The sequence below is a fragment of the Zootoca vivipara genome, chromosome 7, assembly GCF_963506605.1.
Source record: "Zootoca vivipara chromosome 7, rZooViv1.1, whole genome shotgun sequence".
Lineage (NCBI taxonomy): Eukaryota > Metazoa > Chordata > Lepidosauria > Squamata > Lacertidae > Zootoca > Zootoca vivipara.
The window spans coordinates 73519254-73538005 of NC_083282.1; the positions used below are offsets into that span (position 1 = coordinate 73519254).

Genomic DNA, 18752 nt, shown 5'->3' on the forward strand with positions numbered 1-18752 from the left:
TGCACCCTTTTCCACGTACCTGTCTATGATGCGCACCAGCTGCTCTTCCATGATGATGGGTAACAACAGATCCCATTAAGTTGGTGCCACAAACACATGTGAACACTCCTCTTAGAGGCAGCACCCCCATTCCAGGCAAACAGGTTGGTGCTTGGTGCTGTGAGATTCTGGAAGATGGTTAACTAAGGATAAGGGATGCAGGGAGGTGAGCATTCCCATCAGGTACTTGCAAAGGTCACAGGGCTTTTCATGGTTTCTTGAATGAAGGCATGCAAGAAAACAGTCACTCCCCTCTCCCGAATCCAACCCTTCAAGCCCACACCCTATACAAAACCATGGAGAATACAGCTCCCCCCCCCCACACACTTCATTTTAAAATAGCCCCTTATGTAAAGCAATGGGCTGGTCTTCTACATGCTGTGAAAGGTGGCAGAGTGGAAGCAGCGTCAAAGTGAGGTGGGCATTGTTAGAGGTGAGTTGTAGCTGTTTTTAATTCTTACCTGATTCGTACTAAGGGCACAGGGTTCACCAACTTTAAACTGGGAAGGTTAATAAATGGATGCGAAGAACTGTGGCCCATTTAAAAGTGCTGCTGTGGAAGTTAACTTCCAGAGAGTAGTTCTGTAATCCGTTGTTGACAAAGGAGTTCTGCGACACCAGAGATTTAGCATTTACTGTGGATTAAGCTAAACTACTGTTAAAAGTATTGAACTACTTTCTTTTTCAAAATACCGGAAATGATACGACATTGTGTATGTATGTTTGTTTATTTAATATAGTGGACAATGGCCTGAATCCTGCCTGGGCTCACAAGTCGTTTCACTTCCATGTCAGTAACCCTGAGTTTGCCTTCTTACGGTTTGTTGTGTATGAAGAGGATATGTTCAGCGACCAGAACTTCTTAGCTCAGGCCACATTCCTGGTTAAAGGCCTGAAGACAGGTATGTGGTTGAAAGGCATTTCCAATATCTTTGGAAGCGCATTTCTGCTGATAAGATTCACGGGAGCATAGATGTTGTTGGGCAATCAGTGAAAAGTTGCTTTGTAATAAATTGCAAACGTCTGTTGTTAATTGGGTGAAAAAAGCAAGGCTGCAATCCTAACTACACTTAACCTTAACTTGGGAGCAAATTGGGGAGTCACTCCCTGCAAAGCATAATCTGTAGCCAACATGTGTTTTTGGTTTATTGATTGCAGTTTGACATAAAATAAGCCAGGGATGGTAGTTTGCTTATTTTGTGCCTAAGGCAGTGATGGCCAAACTTGGCCCTCCAGCTGTTTTGGGACTACAATTCCCATCATCCCTGACCACTGGTCCTGTTAGCTAGGGATGATGGGAGTTGTAGTCCCAAAACAGCTGGAGGGCCAAGTTTGGCCATCACTGGCCTAAGGAGTGAAAAGGCCCTTTTAGACACAATCATAGTAATACAGTAACTTTGGTTTGCCATGATGCGCGAATGGGGCCAGTGTAACTATGTAACTGCAGTTAGTTGGCTCCCATTGTAGCTCTTTTTGTTGTCTTTTAGGGTACCGAGCCGTGCCTTTGAAGAACAACTACAGTGAGGATCTGGAACTGGCTGCCTTGCTGGTGGAAATCGATATCACCCCTGGCAAGGTAAGTCTTGCGCTCTTTAACTGTTGATGGAGCTCTGCAGCACCCTGCAAAAGACTCCTTAATCTGAGGTTGAAAAAGTTGAATATGTGACAACTGTCTTGTCACACCTTCATTTCTCTTTTTGATTCTGAAGCAGGAGAATGGGGAGATTAGCCCCTTTGGAGCTTCGTCCTTCCGAGACAGGTCATCAGATTCTCCAAGCCAGCAGACGGGAGGCAGAGCCAGAGAAGGCTCCTTTGAAGCCCGATATCAACAACCATTTGAAGACTTCCGGATGTCACAGGAGCAGCTAGCAGACCACTTTGACAATCGAGACAGAAGGTGAGTTCAGTAGGGATTAGATGCTCTGGATATTCAAGGTAGACTGATATTCTTAAAGTCAGGTAATATCTCCTAGTCAGTCATTTGGGAATTGACCATTTATGGTGGTGAGCTTCAGTCCCTTCTACAGGGCCAAGGTGTCTTTACATATTGCGGAGTTTGAAATGCTGCATAGCACAAGCAGCCTTTGTCTTAACGTATTATTTCCCATGGGAAGCTTAGACTTGCAACTGAGCCATGCATGCAGGAGGAAAAATGTTGTGCTTTTATAAGGCTGCCCTTGCAAATGCATGCTCCCAGATAGGAGAATTATCATTTTTCTTTGTTTTGGGATGAGGGTTGATTCTGCTGGAATGCCAGCCTTCCCTGATAGAGAAAGCAAGCCCCCCTCACTCCCTGCAATGTTGTCAGCATCCCAAATGACTGTGGCAGGGGGCTGCTGAGTTCTGCAGGGATATGTTGGGCAAGAGGAAATGTCATGCTTTCGACCACCTCCCCCACAAAAGCCATGAGCTGGCTAGTCCCATGGGAACAGGGAACATGGAGGTCTGTTCCCATTGCATGCCTCTTGGAGATGGCACTACACATACTGAGTCGAACTGCTGAATGGAGCCCCTCATATTCTCTGAATAGCCCTGATGCAGTGTTCCCATGTGTGGCAGTGGGAGGGTGGGAACAATGGCCTAGGAGTCTCGTTCTGCATGCAAGAGATGTATCATTGAATGGGGAAGTTTTCAGTGGTTTCCCCTCAAGTGGGGAAAAAAATCAGATTGCCAGGCAAAATATTCCCTGTGCAAAATTGCCATGGCAACAGCTCCTCGTGAGAAACCATAGCATCAAAAAGTAGAGAGACTGCAGGTGCTAGCTGCTAACAGCCAGTTCACATATCAATCATTTCCCAGTCATAGAAGATGGTGTAAGTTCATCTGATTATTATAGAGTAAATGCATGACTAAACTTTGGTACCCACCCACCAACGTCCCATAAGGTTAGTAGGTGCCAGTGTGTTGTAGTGGACAATGTGTTGTGTTTGGATGAGACCTGGGATTAAATCCTGGTGCACAAGATGGCCCCGACTGGTCAGATCCCTGCCTCTAGGGCTCTTTCCTAACAAATGGATTAAAAAAAAAATGCCATTACATTTTCCTGTCAAGAAAATCAGCAGTGTGTCACTAGATAAGTGGCTCTTGAAGAAATCCCTCAATGCACTTCCAAATGCAACTTGCATTTTTATATTCTGCTGGAGAGGTGTATTGTTTTTCAACTCCCTTTCCCCTTCCCTGCAGGGTCCTGCGAAAGACACGGGTGAATGGGGACAACCGCCTCTAACACAACCTTTGCCTGCTGTAAAGCACCCTCCAGTGCTTGTGATTCTCACGGATTGCTGTGAACTGGTTTCTATGGAAACGTCACTGCTTTGGCCTACTTTCAGGCAGCTTTTCGAGTTTCTCTTCCGAAGGGTGTTCAAGTGGAGAATTTTTTTTTTTAAAAAAGAATCTACGAATCAATGGTTTCATTGTCTTGACCATGACCTGTAACAAAAAACTCAACAGCGAAAAAAGACCCTCTGCATCAAGCCGTAAACTTAGGTGTGCTGAACGTGTATGTCTTTCTCAGTACCTAAGGCTGGATGCAGCGGCCTCTCATCAACACCCTTCTTCCCCAAGACTGTAGTTTATAGAAAGGACAATACCCTCAGAGCTGCCCAGCAGAGCCCAGAGCACCTGGATCTCTCTATCGTATTATTATTATAGTTATTAAACTCCTTAATCACAGCCTGTGCACAGAATGTGAGGTGATTTCCATGACAGAAGGAAGTATGAGCGTTTCTCGTGGTAGTCAAGCACAATCCTGGTAGGACCTACCAGACCCGGCCTCCGTGGCCATCTCAAGCTATGCAAGGCCCCCCTGACTCTGTCTTTTCCGAAACAAAATGTTACTAGAAGTGGATCATGTATTGCATTAGCTACGGTTTTAGGCACACAAATTGGCCACCTATGTAATCTTCCTTTGGGTGACCAGCTCATTGAAAAGTGTGAGGCAGAATCACAGGAAGACTTCATCCTACTGTTTTAAAGTGACTGAGATATAAAGGGTTGAGGAGGGGAGGGGAAACCTGAGCCAAAGGCAGCTCTGCAGGAGTTAGAGCTCTTGCCACTGAAACAAACTTTTTTTATTTGTTTGCTTCCCTTTCTGTTGAATTTCAGCCAACACTAATGGGGCAAAACAATATTAGATGGGGCAGGTATGTGCAGCAGAAGATATTGGCTCTCGCGCCTGGGCTCCCTGAACAGAGGCGCTGTAGCTGTGGCCAAAGTTTCCAGGCCAGGGAAACTACAAAAGGCAATGTTCACTTGCTCTGTGACTTCACTGTGGTACCTCCTTAAGGGGAGGAGGGGGAAGACTTCTGCATATTGTCAAACCATCTCCCCCTTTCTGAGGAAGCCTCTGCCAGTGTCCATGGACTCAGGCCACAGGAATTAGGCCATCTTCTTCCTGCTGTGGTTGAGCAGGTGGGGGCAACTTTAGCCAGCCATTCCATGTTGCCGCAGCAGCAGTGATAGTTGTGCTGCTGTGCTTTACTAGAGAAGCGATACCACCCTTCCAACAGAACTGAATTGTTTTTATTTGGGCTTCCCAGACAGGAGCAGGAGGCAAGCATGCTCCAGTCTCCAAAGGCAAGTTCCATTTTCTGTGGCAGTATTTACTATATATTGTTTGACTCTCTTATGAGGAGCAGAGTCCTGCCTGACTCCTCCTGTCCTATGGATTCTGATCAGCTGGCTGTTGGCTGGGATGGATCAGACTGCACAATAAAAAAAAAATCCTCAAGTAACTTTATTTTAGTCTTTCCTTGTGTTTTTGCTTGGTGGAAGCCCCAAAGCCCTGCCTTTAGAATACTTCACCGAGATGAAGAGCTGTTTTCACATGTGACAAATTTCCAGGCTGGACAACCCTTCCCACTAATTGGGTGATGCTCAAGGTCCCAAGTGTTTCAAGGAAATTCAATTGCAAGGAAGCTTGCTTAAAAAACGGAACAGAAGAAGAGCCTGCTGGATCAGGGCAATGCCCCATCTAGGCCAGCATCCTGTGGGAAACCAGCAAGCAGGATTCGACTGCAAGAGCATTCTTGCCTCCGGTGGTTTCCAGCAACTGGAACTGCACACAGCACCACAATGTATGTGGCTTACTGTAGTTGCCTGCTTATAATGGACAGGAAAGTGGATGGCGCAATGGACTGCCACCACTGCAGGTGTGCAAATAAACCTCATTGTTCAAAAAGCATCAGCTTCTATTGCAATTTAGGACAGTTGGATAGTGAGTTATTTAAACGTCTGTCAAGACACCTGTTAGGGACAGCATCATTATCTCATAACCAGAGTTTGGAACTTTGCACTCGTGGCTCTTGGGTCACCAAATCACACTCCAAATCCAGCCACAACATAGTGACAACTTTATGGAAGGAGCCACTGTGGCTGTAGTCTTAACAGACTGTCAGACTAGGGCCAGGGAGACTCAGATTCAAGTACACACCCAACATATAATTCATGGGGTGACCTTGGGCCCTACCTCACAGGGTTGTGGGTGAGGGTAAATGGGGGGGTGAGTCCCATGTACACTGGAACTCCTCAAAGGTGGTATATAATGAAATAGACAAATTCAGAGAAAATTAGCCCAGGCATTGCAACAGGCATTGCTTCTCTTTTATACCCCTTCCCCTCCCACCAAGATTGACAAGCTACAAATGTGCTTTCTTTCCCCTCGCCGTTTATTAGGAACAACCAAAAAGGTCTCATATCACCAAACTGTACAAGCAAGCTCTTCCCACCCTCATAGCCACATATACAAAATGAAGGGAAACTTGCAGTTCACTTCGCAGAAGTGGCGTCATTGCTGAAAAGGAGCGAGTGCCATCGTAGCAGGTGCCAGTTCCCTCTGGCCAAAGGAGAACTGGCATTCACCCGCACCAGCACCTTCAGCTTTTTCCTCTTCAAAAAGTTTTACCAAAAGTACAAAAAGAATCCATTTTTTCTTCACCTAGTTTGTAAGTTAGCCCAACCCCACCCTCTTTCCCCAATACAAAAGCAGACCACCACCCATCCGAAGCTTGGTGCTAAGGGCCCCTTTTCAGCTAAATTACAGCAACCTTGTGGATAAATCAAATTTCTATGGTGCATTAGAAGGTGCAATTTGCAACAGTTTTCCATCAGCTTTGAAAGTCAGTAAGTGTTGCGGTCTGCTTTATGAGATAATTTCACCGAAGTTGAAGAAGAACGGATGATAATAATTTATTACTTATACCCCACCCATCTGGCTGGGTACCCATAGCAAAAGCATCCTAAAGATAGAAACTATCCAGGAACATCTGCAAATGTTCTTACTCATTTTTTCCAGGCATTCAGGTTACCTGCTAGGATCCTCCCATAATAAGAAAAGCATGTTAGGGATAAAAACAACAGGTGGGGAAAGGAAGGAGCTCTAATTCAGTAAGAGCAACAGTTCTTGCTCTGGCACAGATTGCTGAGAGGTCTTTTTCACTTGAGAAAAACCCACTGTTTGCATGCCCTTATAGCAACTCTTTTCATTTTTTAAATAAAACATATCCTTCATCAACATGATCCAGACATCATCTGTCATTATCAGAAGACCTGGAAATGAGAAACGGGCGAAATGGCATCAAGTAAAAGTAGGAGCCCTTAAATTTGTATGGACTCTCCTCTACACACACACACACACACACACACACACGACCATCCAGTGGACCAGCTGCCATTTGTTTCCAATTGCCTTACAGATTCAGAGGCACCCAGCCAGTGTGGCCAATGGGCAGGGATGATGGGTGTTGCAGTCCAATAGCAGCTGGAGGGGCACAGGTTGAGAAAATTGAGAGCAAACTATGGAGAGGCTCTGCGGGGGGTGGGATGCATTCTCCATATTGTGCATGCCAGTTCAAACGTTAAGATTTCTGAGACAAGCGAAACGATGTTTATACACTAGGGCTGGGCGATATCTGGTTTTCAGCATCATGATATATCACCAGCTACACATCACGATATACCAATATATCATGATGTCTGAAGTAAGGATGCAGTTACAGCTATAGAGGCATAGGCTGGCTTCATGATTTTTCCTGCATTGTGATTTTTGCTGGTGCCTGCTCTTGTGATTTGCTGCCTTCTGCATGAGGCAGCTCTCTCTCTCTCTCTCTCTCTCTCTCTCTCTCTCTCTCTCTCTCTCTCTCACACACACACACACACACACACACACAAAATTCACAATATATTGCCATGTCAAAAATTATGAAACTGATATCACAATATGGACTTCAAACTGGATTTGGATGATATATTGATCTACTGCCCAGCCCTTTTATACACACTGAATTATTAACACATTAATCCAGTTCCTGACAGGCTTGTGCATTTTCAAAGCTGGTTGGGGCTTCATTGGGTCTATGAGGGAGCCATTCATTTACTGCTAGTTAATAGAAGAGATGCACTGACACTATGTTTACATCATTCCTTGACCTAGAAGCTTTCTTGCCAGCCCCATAGAGAAAGAGAGTTGCACAAAGGAAGCTGCCTTATACCTAATCAGGTAGATTTCCTCATCTGGCTCAGTTTGGTCTATTATCATCGGTGGCAGCTCTCCAAGGTCTTTGACAGCACCTGCTGCATATCTGAGATAGCAGGGGTTGAATCTTGGACCATCTGAAGACAAAGCATGCACTCTACCAATGAGCTGTGGGTCTTCTCCCACATACAAATATCATTCAGTTCAATGGAGGGCGCACAGGAGAAATTCCTAGCAGCTCACAAGACTAAACAAGCCGCCTTCACAAGTAGAGCTCATTCTACTGGTGAGCCTCACACACACCAGCCCATTATTAAGAATTTTTACAGTGTGCTATTCCCATTCCAAAGGCTGGTTCAACTGGCTTTCAGTTTTAAAAACAACAACTAGCAGAAGTTTCAATATGAACCAGGAACAGATGAAATTAAGATTTCAAGTATGACTAATAAATACCACATGAAGAGACACTCTGTGCTTGCAGCTGAACACACTCCAATCCCTTCCCTTGATCTAAAAACATTTTGTATTCTGGTTCAGAATGCTTTGCATCTCCACATTTCATCTGCCATGTGCCTATTTTGTATAAATGGAGGGGGGGAGAGAGATTTTTTTTTAAAAAAAAGGTTTCAATTATGAACAATGGTTTCTAAGACCTTGTGTATGTATGATCTTGCCTAGCACCATTTCCAAATTCTGAAACCGTCAATGATGGCACTAGCCACAATGCTATGCCATCATCATGTTAATATTTATTTGATGAGATGGCCATATGGAGTGTCATTGTCAAGTCAAAGCATCTACTGAGCACCTCCTAATCTCACAGCTTGAGCAATGCCAAGAGAGCCAGTCAACAAGTCATTGTTTATGCAAAAGCTGCACCACCAGTATTAATCCTGATTTCATTAAGCCAATACAGACTCCCAAGTTTGTGTTAATATGGTGGTGTGGCTCTGTTCAACCCAAAGCTAGTGTGGGGTAGTGAACACCTCATTGAACTGGGGCTGGGGAGGCTTGGGTTCAAATTCCTGCCCAAGAGGCGACCTGGAGTGAGCAAACAATGCCATGCCTGAATGAGGAACTAGTGGCCATCTAGATGCTGTTGGACTTCAGCTCCCATCAGCCTTTGCCAATGGTAAAGTGTGATGGGAGTTGTAGTGCAGCAACATCTGGGGAGATATGCCTGCCTTACAGGGTTGTTGTGACAGGAGGGGGAGACACACACACACACATGGACTAACTCGACAGAGGAGGAAGAGTAAACGTAAGGTCATAATGCAAGTTCAAAATAAGCCAATGAGCCAAAATAAATGAATGTAATTATGTTCGCAAAGCTGACTGACAGGCTTGAGTACTTTGGTTCCTCCCCAAGTACTTTCCCTCCTGCGCTTGTGAAACGTGGGGGTAGGAGCAGAATGCAATGTGAAGAAGCAGACAAATGCTTTCAGAAAACGAAACACATAAATAAAACATCCTCAGTGCACCAAGAAACCCAGCTCCTAAGTGCCTTGCCTAACTGCCCAGCATGTAACAGTGTCTACAACTAGCTAAGCAGCCACAGTTCTAACCAAAGTGCTCCAATATCTTTAGGAGAGGTGTGGGGATAACTTTTTTCCACTGTAAATTCTGCAATGGTACTTAATTTTCTAGCTACAACTGAGATTGATTCATGTAGATAAATCGGTGTAAAAAAGACTTGTTTTACCACCAAACATCCAATCTCTGCCAAAATTAGCTTTTGTATTGTAGGGTGGGGTAGAGACCTACAACTCATTCTCCAAACAAAGACTCGCAAAAATGAATTAGGAAGCTGTTTTATACTGAGTCAGACCACTGATTCATCTAAGTAGCTCTCCAGGGTCCCTTCAGTATGCAAAGCCTCTTCCAAATTTTCTACATAGTTCAAGAGTTGGAACTTCTTACTAGAAAACCTGTGCAAAATTGTGGCGATGTTTCTTGTTACATGAAACACAGCTGTGAAACCACTGGGGAGATCAACTAAAACTCTACGGTTTTGCTAGAGAGAGGAAGCAAGAGGATGCAATAGTCATTGCTCATAGCATCCTCTCTTTGGAATCAGTCCTGTCTTGCAAACTCAAATTAAGGTACTGAATATGGCTTTAAATTGGGTACAGGTCAGCAAGTCAAGTATGACATGCAGGTCCCAATTATGCTCCTCTGTCCACATTTGCTCTGGAGAGAGGGAGTTGTGTGCCCCCATTGGAATCCACATGCCCAAAGCTAGTCAGTCGTTGGATCAGACACGGATGTGGTAGGAACCACCATGAACTGTGCGTTCAACTCATCCATGCTATATGACTGCACTGCAGACTGCTACAGCCACGCGGCTGGTGCCTGCAATGTTTTAGGAGTGTTGTTGGTGTGTGCCTGTTGCACACACCAGGGATGCTCTGCCACAGTTCCAGCCTAAATGATCATTTAAATTAAATACCTACTTAGAAGAAGAAGAGAAAAAGAGTTTGGATTTGATATCCCGCTTTATCACTACCCGAAGGAGTCTCAAAGCGGCTAACAATCTCCTTTCCCCTCCTCCCCCACAACAGACACTCTGTGAGGTGGGTGGGGCTGAGAGACTTCAGAGAAGTGTGACTAGCCCAAGGTCACCCAGCAGCTGCATGTGGAGGAGCGGAGACACGAACCCGGTTCCCCAGATTACGAGTCTACCGCTCTTAACCACTACACCACACTGGCTCTCGTTAGTTACAAGCTAACGGGAGTCCACTGAAGTTGTGGGTCTGCAAACCATAAACCTGAACTCAAGGCTTGCAAACCAAGTACATCATAGAAATGTCTGATCTGCTATTAAATTTGGCTACTCTAATCGTACACCCAGTTACGTGGAACTGGGTCTCTCTGACATCCTGCTTTCTGAGTAAGGATGTTGAACATCGCAGCCTTAGGAATCCCTTCACCCTGCCATCCTTAGGTAGACCTCAAGACACCCACTTCAAATTTGATGCCAAGTCCTTTTAACTGCACACAGAAATATTTTTCCCTCTTAAGAGCAGAGTGAGATTTCCAATTACACAGCAATCTGTACATGAACATTTTTAATATTGATGCTATGCATAAAATAACTGCATATATGTACTGTATATGTGTATACTTAAAACAAACCTGTATGTATGTAGACATAGAAAAGCAAGGATATAGACTGCCAAGAACTGTTTCTGTGCCACTCCCATTGAAGTGAATGAGGTTGCTCTTTCATTTGAGAGCTTGGCTTCATTCCCATTCACTCTGATAGCAGTGGCCTACAATCTCCTTTGAAGACTGTACCCTAAGAAAATTACCCACATTTGTTCTCTGAAGGCATTGCAGTAAAAGGAAGCTACAATATTTCAGTCAAAACTCATTGCATAAACTTTCCCTGGATCCAGGCCGCTTGCTTCTAAAGTAAACCATAAACAGGCCTGACCATGCCATCAGTAGGTTCTAGCAGCTATCCCACACAGTTTCTCAAAAGAGCTATGGAAGTGCTAATAGGGTCATAAGGCTTCTCTCGTGTGAAAGCAGAAACTCCAGCAAATCTATCTACATCTTAAGAGTAGGTTCCTGTGTTTGAAGCTCCGTTGCAAGCTAGCTGGGCTCCTTTTCCTACTTGAGCATAAAGAGCAGAAGCTGAACTCACAAGACCTCTTTCATGGAAATATCTTTGAGCCATAGATGGCCTTCAGGTATGATACTGAAGGGGAGAGCCATGAGTCACACTTTGGACCTTACAGCAGAAGCAGAAAGATGAGGCCTTTTCTTTTAATTTGTGGATTGCTGCTTAATATATGCGGAGCTTGCGAACCTGCACATCCCCCCCCCCCCCCGGTGCTAAAGTATCTCCTATTGTGTGCAAAAATATTTTGTATGGAGAAGGGTAGAACCAGGGCGGGATGGAGGGGGAGTTGTAGAATCAGGCTGGAAGGCACGGTTTTCACAAAAACATGATACAAAGGGAAAGGGTTAAGAGGACACCGCCCCCCTCCTCACATGATGAGCTGTCACTTCAAATTGTAGCATCAGTGGTTGTGTTGTGAAAAAGATCCAAACTAAGAATCCAAGAACTCCACGCAATGTGTGCATTTCCGCCTTCAGATTCGCACGCAGCTGAATTCTTAGACTGAAAAATACCATGTTGTGTTTTAGGGGGCTTGGACAACACACACAAACTTGTGATTTAAAGGCTCAAGATACAGTCATGTTTGTTGGAAAATAATTCATGATGACACGATAGCCACAAGCTAACAAAATTTAGGTGGAATGAAGTATCACACAAAGACAACCTTTCTGAACCAGAGACTTGAGATATACTCAGTACAGCAGCCTTCAATCAACACAGTGCCCCTCTAGATGTTCTGAGAGGACCATTCCGATGATCCCTGCCCATCTGGAGCCGACAGTAGTCCAAAACATCTAGGGGAACTAGGTTGGGGGTGGCTGCAACATAGGTGCAGTAAGAGAGCTGGGATTGTCTCCAGTGCTACCTCTGGAGAAGATACCTGAGGTGGTTCTAAGGAAGGGAAGACTTCCCTATAACCACTCAGTATAACAGTTACTTAGTGCCACCAAACTGACTCACTTAAATAAACGTTTTCAGCCACTACAAATAAACCCCAGCACATTAAATTACAATTTTTCCATACTATTAAAATAATTAAATAAAATACTTAAAAAACAACAAGAGGCCAAGACTTGGGTAGGTAGCGGGAGAAGCACACCTACTATAACTTTGTATGTGCAATTAAGATAGCGCAAAGCTGCCTAACCAAAAGAAAGAAAGAAAAGAAAGCAGCAGCTCATAAATGGCTAGGAAGTCTGGGAGAAATGGCAAAAGTTTCCAACAGATCATCCCTCTGAAATAAGGTATGGGATAAAGCACAATTCTGGTCCAAACACAGAGGTAGGGGAGGGGTATGCAAAATGTGACGATTGCCTACTAAATGCTTTCATGGCCATTTCTCCCCCTCTTATAGTCTTCTTAATAAAAAAAATTAAGTTTGCTTACTTTAAACAAGGGATCTGGATTAAGATGTGTTTTAAAAGTGCATTGATTCATATACTTGCAGATTAATTCAAGTACTGTAATAGATTCTGCTGCAGAAAAGTCTCACATTGTTTGTCATTAAAAGATGAATGAATGACAGATGCCAGAGTTTGGGGTCATCGTTGTTGTCGTTGTCTCTCCCCCCCCCCCTCCAAGATTTCCACCCTACTGGCATGCAGCAACACATGCCAAATGGGATGCCCAATTAGAATGGCTGTAATCTGCCATATTCTTATTATCCTGGTTTTGTGCACAAAAACTAGGAATAATGCTCACCAGAGCTGTCTCTAAACCACACACATGATTAGCAGCACAACCCTATGTCAACTCAGAAGTTCCATAGAGTTCAATGGGACTTGCTCCCTGGTGAGTGGGTGCCAGTTGCAGCTTTTATTTCCATACCTAGAGATTCAATGGTGAAAGGATGTCTGTCTCTTTCTGTATATGCAATGATTCAGCCTTCAGAGAACAAACACTGAAAGATTATGAATGTATTATGCCAATGATAGTCCAGTTCTACGAAACAATAACGTTTAACACAATGCCCCAGATTCATGATCCTGTTTGCAGGCCACTCGGTAATATAAGAAAAACCGTTTCCATACCAATAGGAAGTTTGAAAGAAATCGTCCACTGGAAAACAAAACCGGAGAATCTATTTGAGAGAGGGGAAATTTTTGCCACTGTGGCGGTTCTGCTCCTATGCTTGATGAGGCAGCAGACTGCTAGTCTAAAACTAAACATACAAAAATGAGCCCCTTCCCACACACAAAAATAAGGTCTTCTTGAGTAATCAGTTCCCTCTTGCTTAACTCCCCAATGTGCTTTACAAAAGTATGATCTTGGCATTATGGCAGTGTTTCCTCAGGACCTTCAGAGATTCAGAATGAGGCCCACAGCTGCTGAGTCTTCACAAAGTTAGCAGCAGATCCTTCAGAGGAGGCAGGGCTGGTTCACTCCATTTCTGAAAACAACACACAGGAGTGTCACAATGCACTCTACAATACTGAAAGAATAAGCAGGCAGAAAGGCCAAGAGTGAGTTTGTGGAGTGTGTGTGTGGGGGGGGGGGGGGAACGACGACCCACAAAGTCATTATGACCTCAGCTATTTTGAGAAGGAAGTGTTGTTTTGGTTTTTTTGAGAACTGATTTAGAATGCCTGCCCAATGCTACCAGTCTGTGTGCTTAAGAAGTTGCTCTTTACCTGCCTATCTTCCGACCTTATCTGTATTATGTAGCTCCCTTTCATTTCCCCTCCTCTCACTTTTCTACCTGTAACAGACCAGAACTCCCCTCTCCTGAACAATGCAGTCTTAAAACACAGGAAGCTGAGTCAGGCCACTGAACCATCTAGCTCAGGCATCCCCAAACTCGGCCCTCCAGCTGTTTTGGAACTACAATTCCCATCATCCCTGACCACTGGTCCTGTTAGCTAGGGATGATGGGAGTTGTAGTCCCAAAACAGCTGGAGGGCCGAGTTTGGGGATGCCTGATCTAGCTCAATACTGTCAAAACTCACTGGCAGCAGCTCTCCAGGGTTTCAGACAGGAGTCTCTCCACAGCCATACCTGGAGATGCCAGGGATTGACCCTGACACCTTCCACTCTGCCACTGGGCTATGGCCCCTTTACCATTTCGGAACATAGGAATCTGCCCTATCTAGACCATTGCTTGTGTAGTTCAGTACTGTCTAAACTGACTGCCAGTGGTTCTCAGGGGTGTCAGATGCCTTGGAGATGCCGGGGAGTTAACTAGAGACCTCACCTGCATGCAGAGCAGATGCTCTATCACTGAACAATGGCTGTTGCTGCGCATTATGACTGAAATTCCCTTCCAGGACATTGATGTGCCATCATCTTACACCCCCCCCCCCAAATCTCTCTCAGCCCTCCATTTCTGTGAAATCTTTAGCCCCCTGTAAAAAGGGGGAGGGAAGCGATTTCCTACTGAAGTTTCATCTGATCATCAACACTTGTTTGTTTAAACCACTTTTTAATGCTGAAAGGTGAAGGGCCAAATTAGCAGAAACAGTTAAGATGAAATCACTTACCAAAGTGAACTGCAGGCAGATGACTCTCCGGATCTCCAAGCTCAGAGCTTCCGTCTTGACCTCCAGGCTCCCAGGATTCACTGTTCTCAGAAACCTCAGAAAAGGCATCAACTGTCCCTTTTTTACTGCCGGCTGGCTCACCAACACTTGAGGACTGATCTTCACTGCCTGTGTCTGACACTCCCCTGTTTTCTTCATCTAGCCTTTCGGCAAACCACAGCCTGATCTGTTGAGTGGTCATCTGAGTTCTTTCACACAGACCTGGGAGGTCATCTTCACAAAGCACCTTGTTCTTTTGGAAATAGTCCTGCAGGACTACCCTGCTGGCCTCACTGGAGGTCGATAGATCTTTAGGAAAGATACCATGCTTATAGTTCTCATACCACCTCAAATTTCCATTTTTTAAACCATAGCGACTATCTCCAAACCATCGAATCACCTCAGTCCTGGGAAGTCCTGTATGAGAACATATTTGGTCATATTGTTCATTTGTCGGTCGCTGGGTCTGCACAAAGAGCTGCTTGAGCAAATGTCTCTGCTGAGCAGTCTTTTTAGAACTTAGCTTGGGCTTCTGGGGCTTCTCTCTTTGGACATCTTCACTCAAGCCTAGCACCTCACTTTTACCATTTGACTCAGTCACCTTAAAGTTCTTAAGGTTGATTTTTATAGGGGTTACTTTGCGCTCTCCTGGCGTTTGAGAGCTGGTGGCTGCATCCAATGAGCCATTTTCACTGGAAGCTTTCAAGTCGTCCGAGGAGCCCTCATCTTCTCCAGAGTCGTCTTCGGCGTCATCGTCCCCCTGTTGCTGTGCGTCTTTGATCACCTGCCGTTTCCTCCGCTCTGAGAACCAGCTGTCAATCTCTCTCCTCGTCATTTTGGTTTCACTCCTCAGGCGGTCCACTTCCTCCTCTGGAGGAGAGGGATTTTGTGCAAAACTACTTTCCAATGCTCTGAGCTGCTCAGGAGCCCTCTCTTTATATTTTGTAGCGGAGAAATCGGGTGTCTGATGCCAGGATTGCCGACGGGCTGGGGTGTGAACAGCAGGTGTTGCTGCCAACGTGGAAATTAATTCTGGGGTTGCTTTGGGAGAAGAGGTGAAGGTAATTTCAGGCACAGAATCTATTATTATTGTGTTATCTCCAGCATGTATAGCTTTGCCACCTCTTATGTTCCTGCAATGGTACCTCCTATCACTAAACCATTTTCGAACTTCCCTTGTACTAAGGCCTGTGATTTTTGTAAGCCGCTCCACTTCACCATGTCCAGGAAACTGGTTTTTACAGAAACTGTCTTTCAATGCAGAGAGCTGCTCGTAAGACTTCTTATTTTTATATATACTGGGATCCAAGAATGCCTGTGAAGTTATAGTTGGGCAAGCAGTGAGCTGCGATGGAGCAGCACTCACCACTTTCACAGGGGACGAAGTGCTAGAAACGGACACAGTGGCTGGCGGCTTTGCTATCTGAGTCTTTGGAATGGATGTGGCTGCTATTGCAAGAGATGAGGTTGTCCCTTGAAGTCCATTTGATATTATTGGTTGCGTAACCAATACACCACCTGCTCCTTCGGGTTTCCCAACAGAATGGCCAGGTAAACTGGCCTGAATGAGATGCTGAACACTACCGGGGCTTGCAACTAGGGGTGTATTTAACACTGTAATGGTGGACTGGGGTATGGACTGAATCACAGTGTTAAACATTTTCTTCCGTGCATCTTCTATCTCCTCCGGTGACCAACTGATACCCTGCTTTAACCTCTGGGCGGTAAACCAAATCTTCAGCTGTTCTTCTGGGTACTTGGTCACAACAGTCAAATAGCAAAGCTCAGCTTTGGTAGGGTAAGGGAACTTATGGAAAGAGTTTTTCAGAAAGCTATTAGAGTCCATTGTTGCATTGTATGTTGGGATACTGCTCAGGGGAATCATAACCTTGGGAAGGGATTTTGATGTGGGTAGCTGCTGGTGAAGTTGTTGTTGTTGTTGTTGCTGCTGCTGCTGCTGTTGCTGCTGCTGCTGCTGCAGCTGCACAAATTGAGTGATGCCTGCCTGCAAAACAGGTACATTTCCTATTATTGAGCCATTGACAACATGTGTTGGTTTAACTGTTCCTGTTGATGATTGGTTCACTGGCACCGGTCCATTGGTGAATGGCTGCTCGCCAACTTTTTTCTCCAGATCCTTGACTGGTTTACTAGATACGTTTTCTTTCAGTGTGTGGATTTTTTTCACTTCTGGTTTCGTTTTCATTATCTTCATAATGGGTGTTTTGGTAATGATAATTTCAGCTTGGCTGTCTTGACCTTCCTCAGGGAGGTCCCCCAGAAGGTCCTGGCTGCTGCTGCTGGTATCTCCAATAGTTTGCTCCACAATCACGTGCTTGCCTTGTTTCACGACATTCCAGATTAAGCCAGTTTCCCCAATGTGGCACTCTGCGTTGTGGCAAGAAAGCTCTTTGTGACTCTTGACCAGGAAACTGCACTGCACACACACAAAGGACGGGCCTTTGCTAAAGTCTATGTGCTCAGAATCAAGGTGACCAAGGAACTCATTAATGTCTCGAGAGCCAAAATTGCAATACATACATCTGTAAGTATCACCATCTAAGATACCACTATGTCCATTGGACAACAGCCCATTTTTGTGATTATTGTGAACAACAGTGTCACTAATAGGCAGAGTTGCAGGAGTTACAGACTGTTGAGATCCTTCATGATCAACTCCAACAGAGTCTGGTTGTGACTCCTGCAGTGCCAGTGTTTTTGGTGGTATCATGCAAGGCGTTGTGGATTTCCTTTTGCTGGCCATTTTTACAACCAGTGAAGATAATAAAAGATTAGAGGGCAGGTGCTACTTTTTGAGACTGCTTTGCAGGCTATATTCCTGAAAATCCATGATGCCCAGAAAAATGTCTGTGTCAGGAGTCTTGACAACCATTTAAGTCGGCCATTGAATCTGAGGAAACAAAAAGAATAGCATATCAGCAAAATAGTGTGCTAAACATTTTCACCAGCACAACCGCAGGCTGTTTATTACTCAGTTATATACTGTGTTGCATATACATCATAAGATAGTTAACTAAGAAACAGTATTTCAGTTGGTCAACTGAGAAACTGAAAGCAGTTGTCTTTACAGAGCTAAGGAGAGACAGATATGTTGGCCGCACATCATGGCATAGCTGATATTTTGGAGCAAACACAACCTACAATATAGGAAAGATTTAAAGTGACCCAAATTAAAGCTGTCATGGGGGTATTATAATTTTGATTCTCCTCTACCCACCCCTCCAGGTAATGATGACTATATCTGTTTTCATTAAAGTACAATGCAGTTTTTAAATCTAAACAAAAGATGGAATAATAGTGAAAGTTTGATTTTCAGTGGGTCTGGTCTACTCAGAGTATGACTAATATTGGATATCATCCATGGAGTGTGATTAATCTAATGAATTGCATTAGATGTATGAAAAATCACTATAAGACTGGCCAGCCAAGTGTACAAGCAGGAACCATCAACGCTGGAACCAAAAACAATTCCAGAAACTGGTGCTGCAGAGATTATACATGCCGGTTTTTGTAGCAAATGCAGGTCACAAAGACACCTTTATTTTAAAAGGAGGAAAACACTTCTTGTTCTGTTGATATGTCTGACACATTACTCAACGAAGCAGGACAAATTTGGTGATAAGCCACAGGTTTCTCGCACAAACACTAGCAGAAGCAAACTTATAGAACCTCATACAGTGGTACCTCGACATACGGATGCCTTGACTTCCGAAGGTTTCGACTTACGAAGTCGACAACCCCGGAATTCTTTTCGCCGCGTGTGTGTTCTGCGCCTGTGCAGAAGTGGTGCGTGCGGTCCGCGCATGCACAGAAGCGCAAAATCGCGCTTTGCACATGCGCAAAACGGGTGCTTTGACATCCGAAAACCTCGACTTGCGAAGAGTGCCGCGGAACGGATCGTCTTCATAAGTCGAGGTACCACTGTATGCCTATTAGGGTGGAAGAGATTTACACTAGAAGGAATAAGTACATGGGGGGTGGGGGGGAGATGCTTGACAGCTGAGCAAAGTCAACATACACAAGCTGAAAATTAGAAAAAGGGTTTCCCTAGCCCCTTTTCCAGACTGTATGGACATGA

General features: G+C 44.7%; 2 protein-coding genes across 6 annotated transcripts in view; one reads left to right on the forward strand and one right to left on the reverse strand.

Moving 5' to 3' along the window:
* Positions 1-4768, forward strand: part of PLCG1 (phospholipase C gamma 1) — a 91987-nt gene extending 87219 nt beyond the window's left edge. For all 3 annotated transcript variants that reach the window (XM_035122995.2, XM_035122998.2, XM_035122996.2), the window contains exons 29-32: positions 780-941; positions 1527-1615; positions 1749-1936; positions 3223-4768. In XM_035122995.2, coding sequence (XP_034978886.1) covers positions 780-941; positions 1527-1615; positions 1749-1936; positions 3223-3265 — 482 coding nt within the window. In that variant the 3' untranslated portion in view covers positions 3266-4768. The remainder of the gene's footprint in view (positions 1-779; positions 942-1526; positions 1616-1748; positions 1937-3222) is intronic.
* A 1052-nt stretch (positions 4769-5820) lies between these two features.
* Positions 5821-18752, reverse strand: part of ZHX3 (zinc fingers and homeoboxes 3) — a 52285-nt gene continuing 39353 nt past the window's right edge. For all 3 annotated transcript variants that reach the window (XM_035123000.2, XM_035122999.2, XM_060277272.1), the window contains 2 exons: positions 14615-17564; positions 5821-13527 (listed from right to left, as the gene is read on the reverse strand). In XM_035123000.2, coding sequence (XP_034978891.2) covers positions 13517-13527; positions 14615-17417 — 2814 coding nt within the window. In that variant the 5' untranslated portion in view covers positions 17418-17564 and the 3' untranslated portion in view covers positions 5821-13516. The remainder of the gene's footprint in view (positions 13528-14614; positions 17565-18752) is intronic.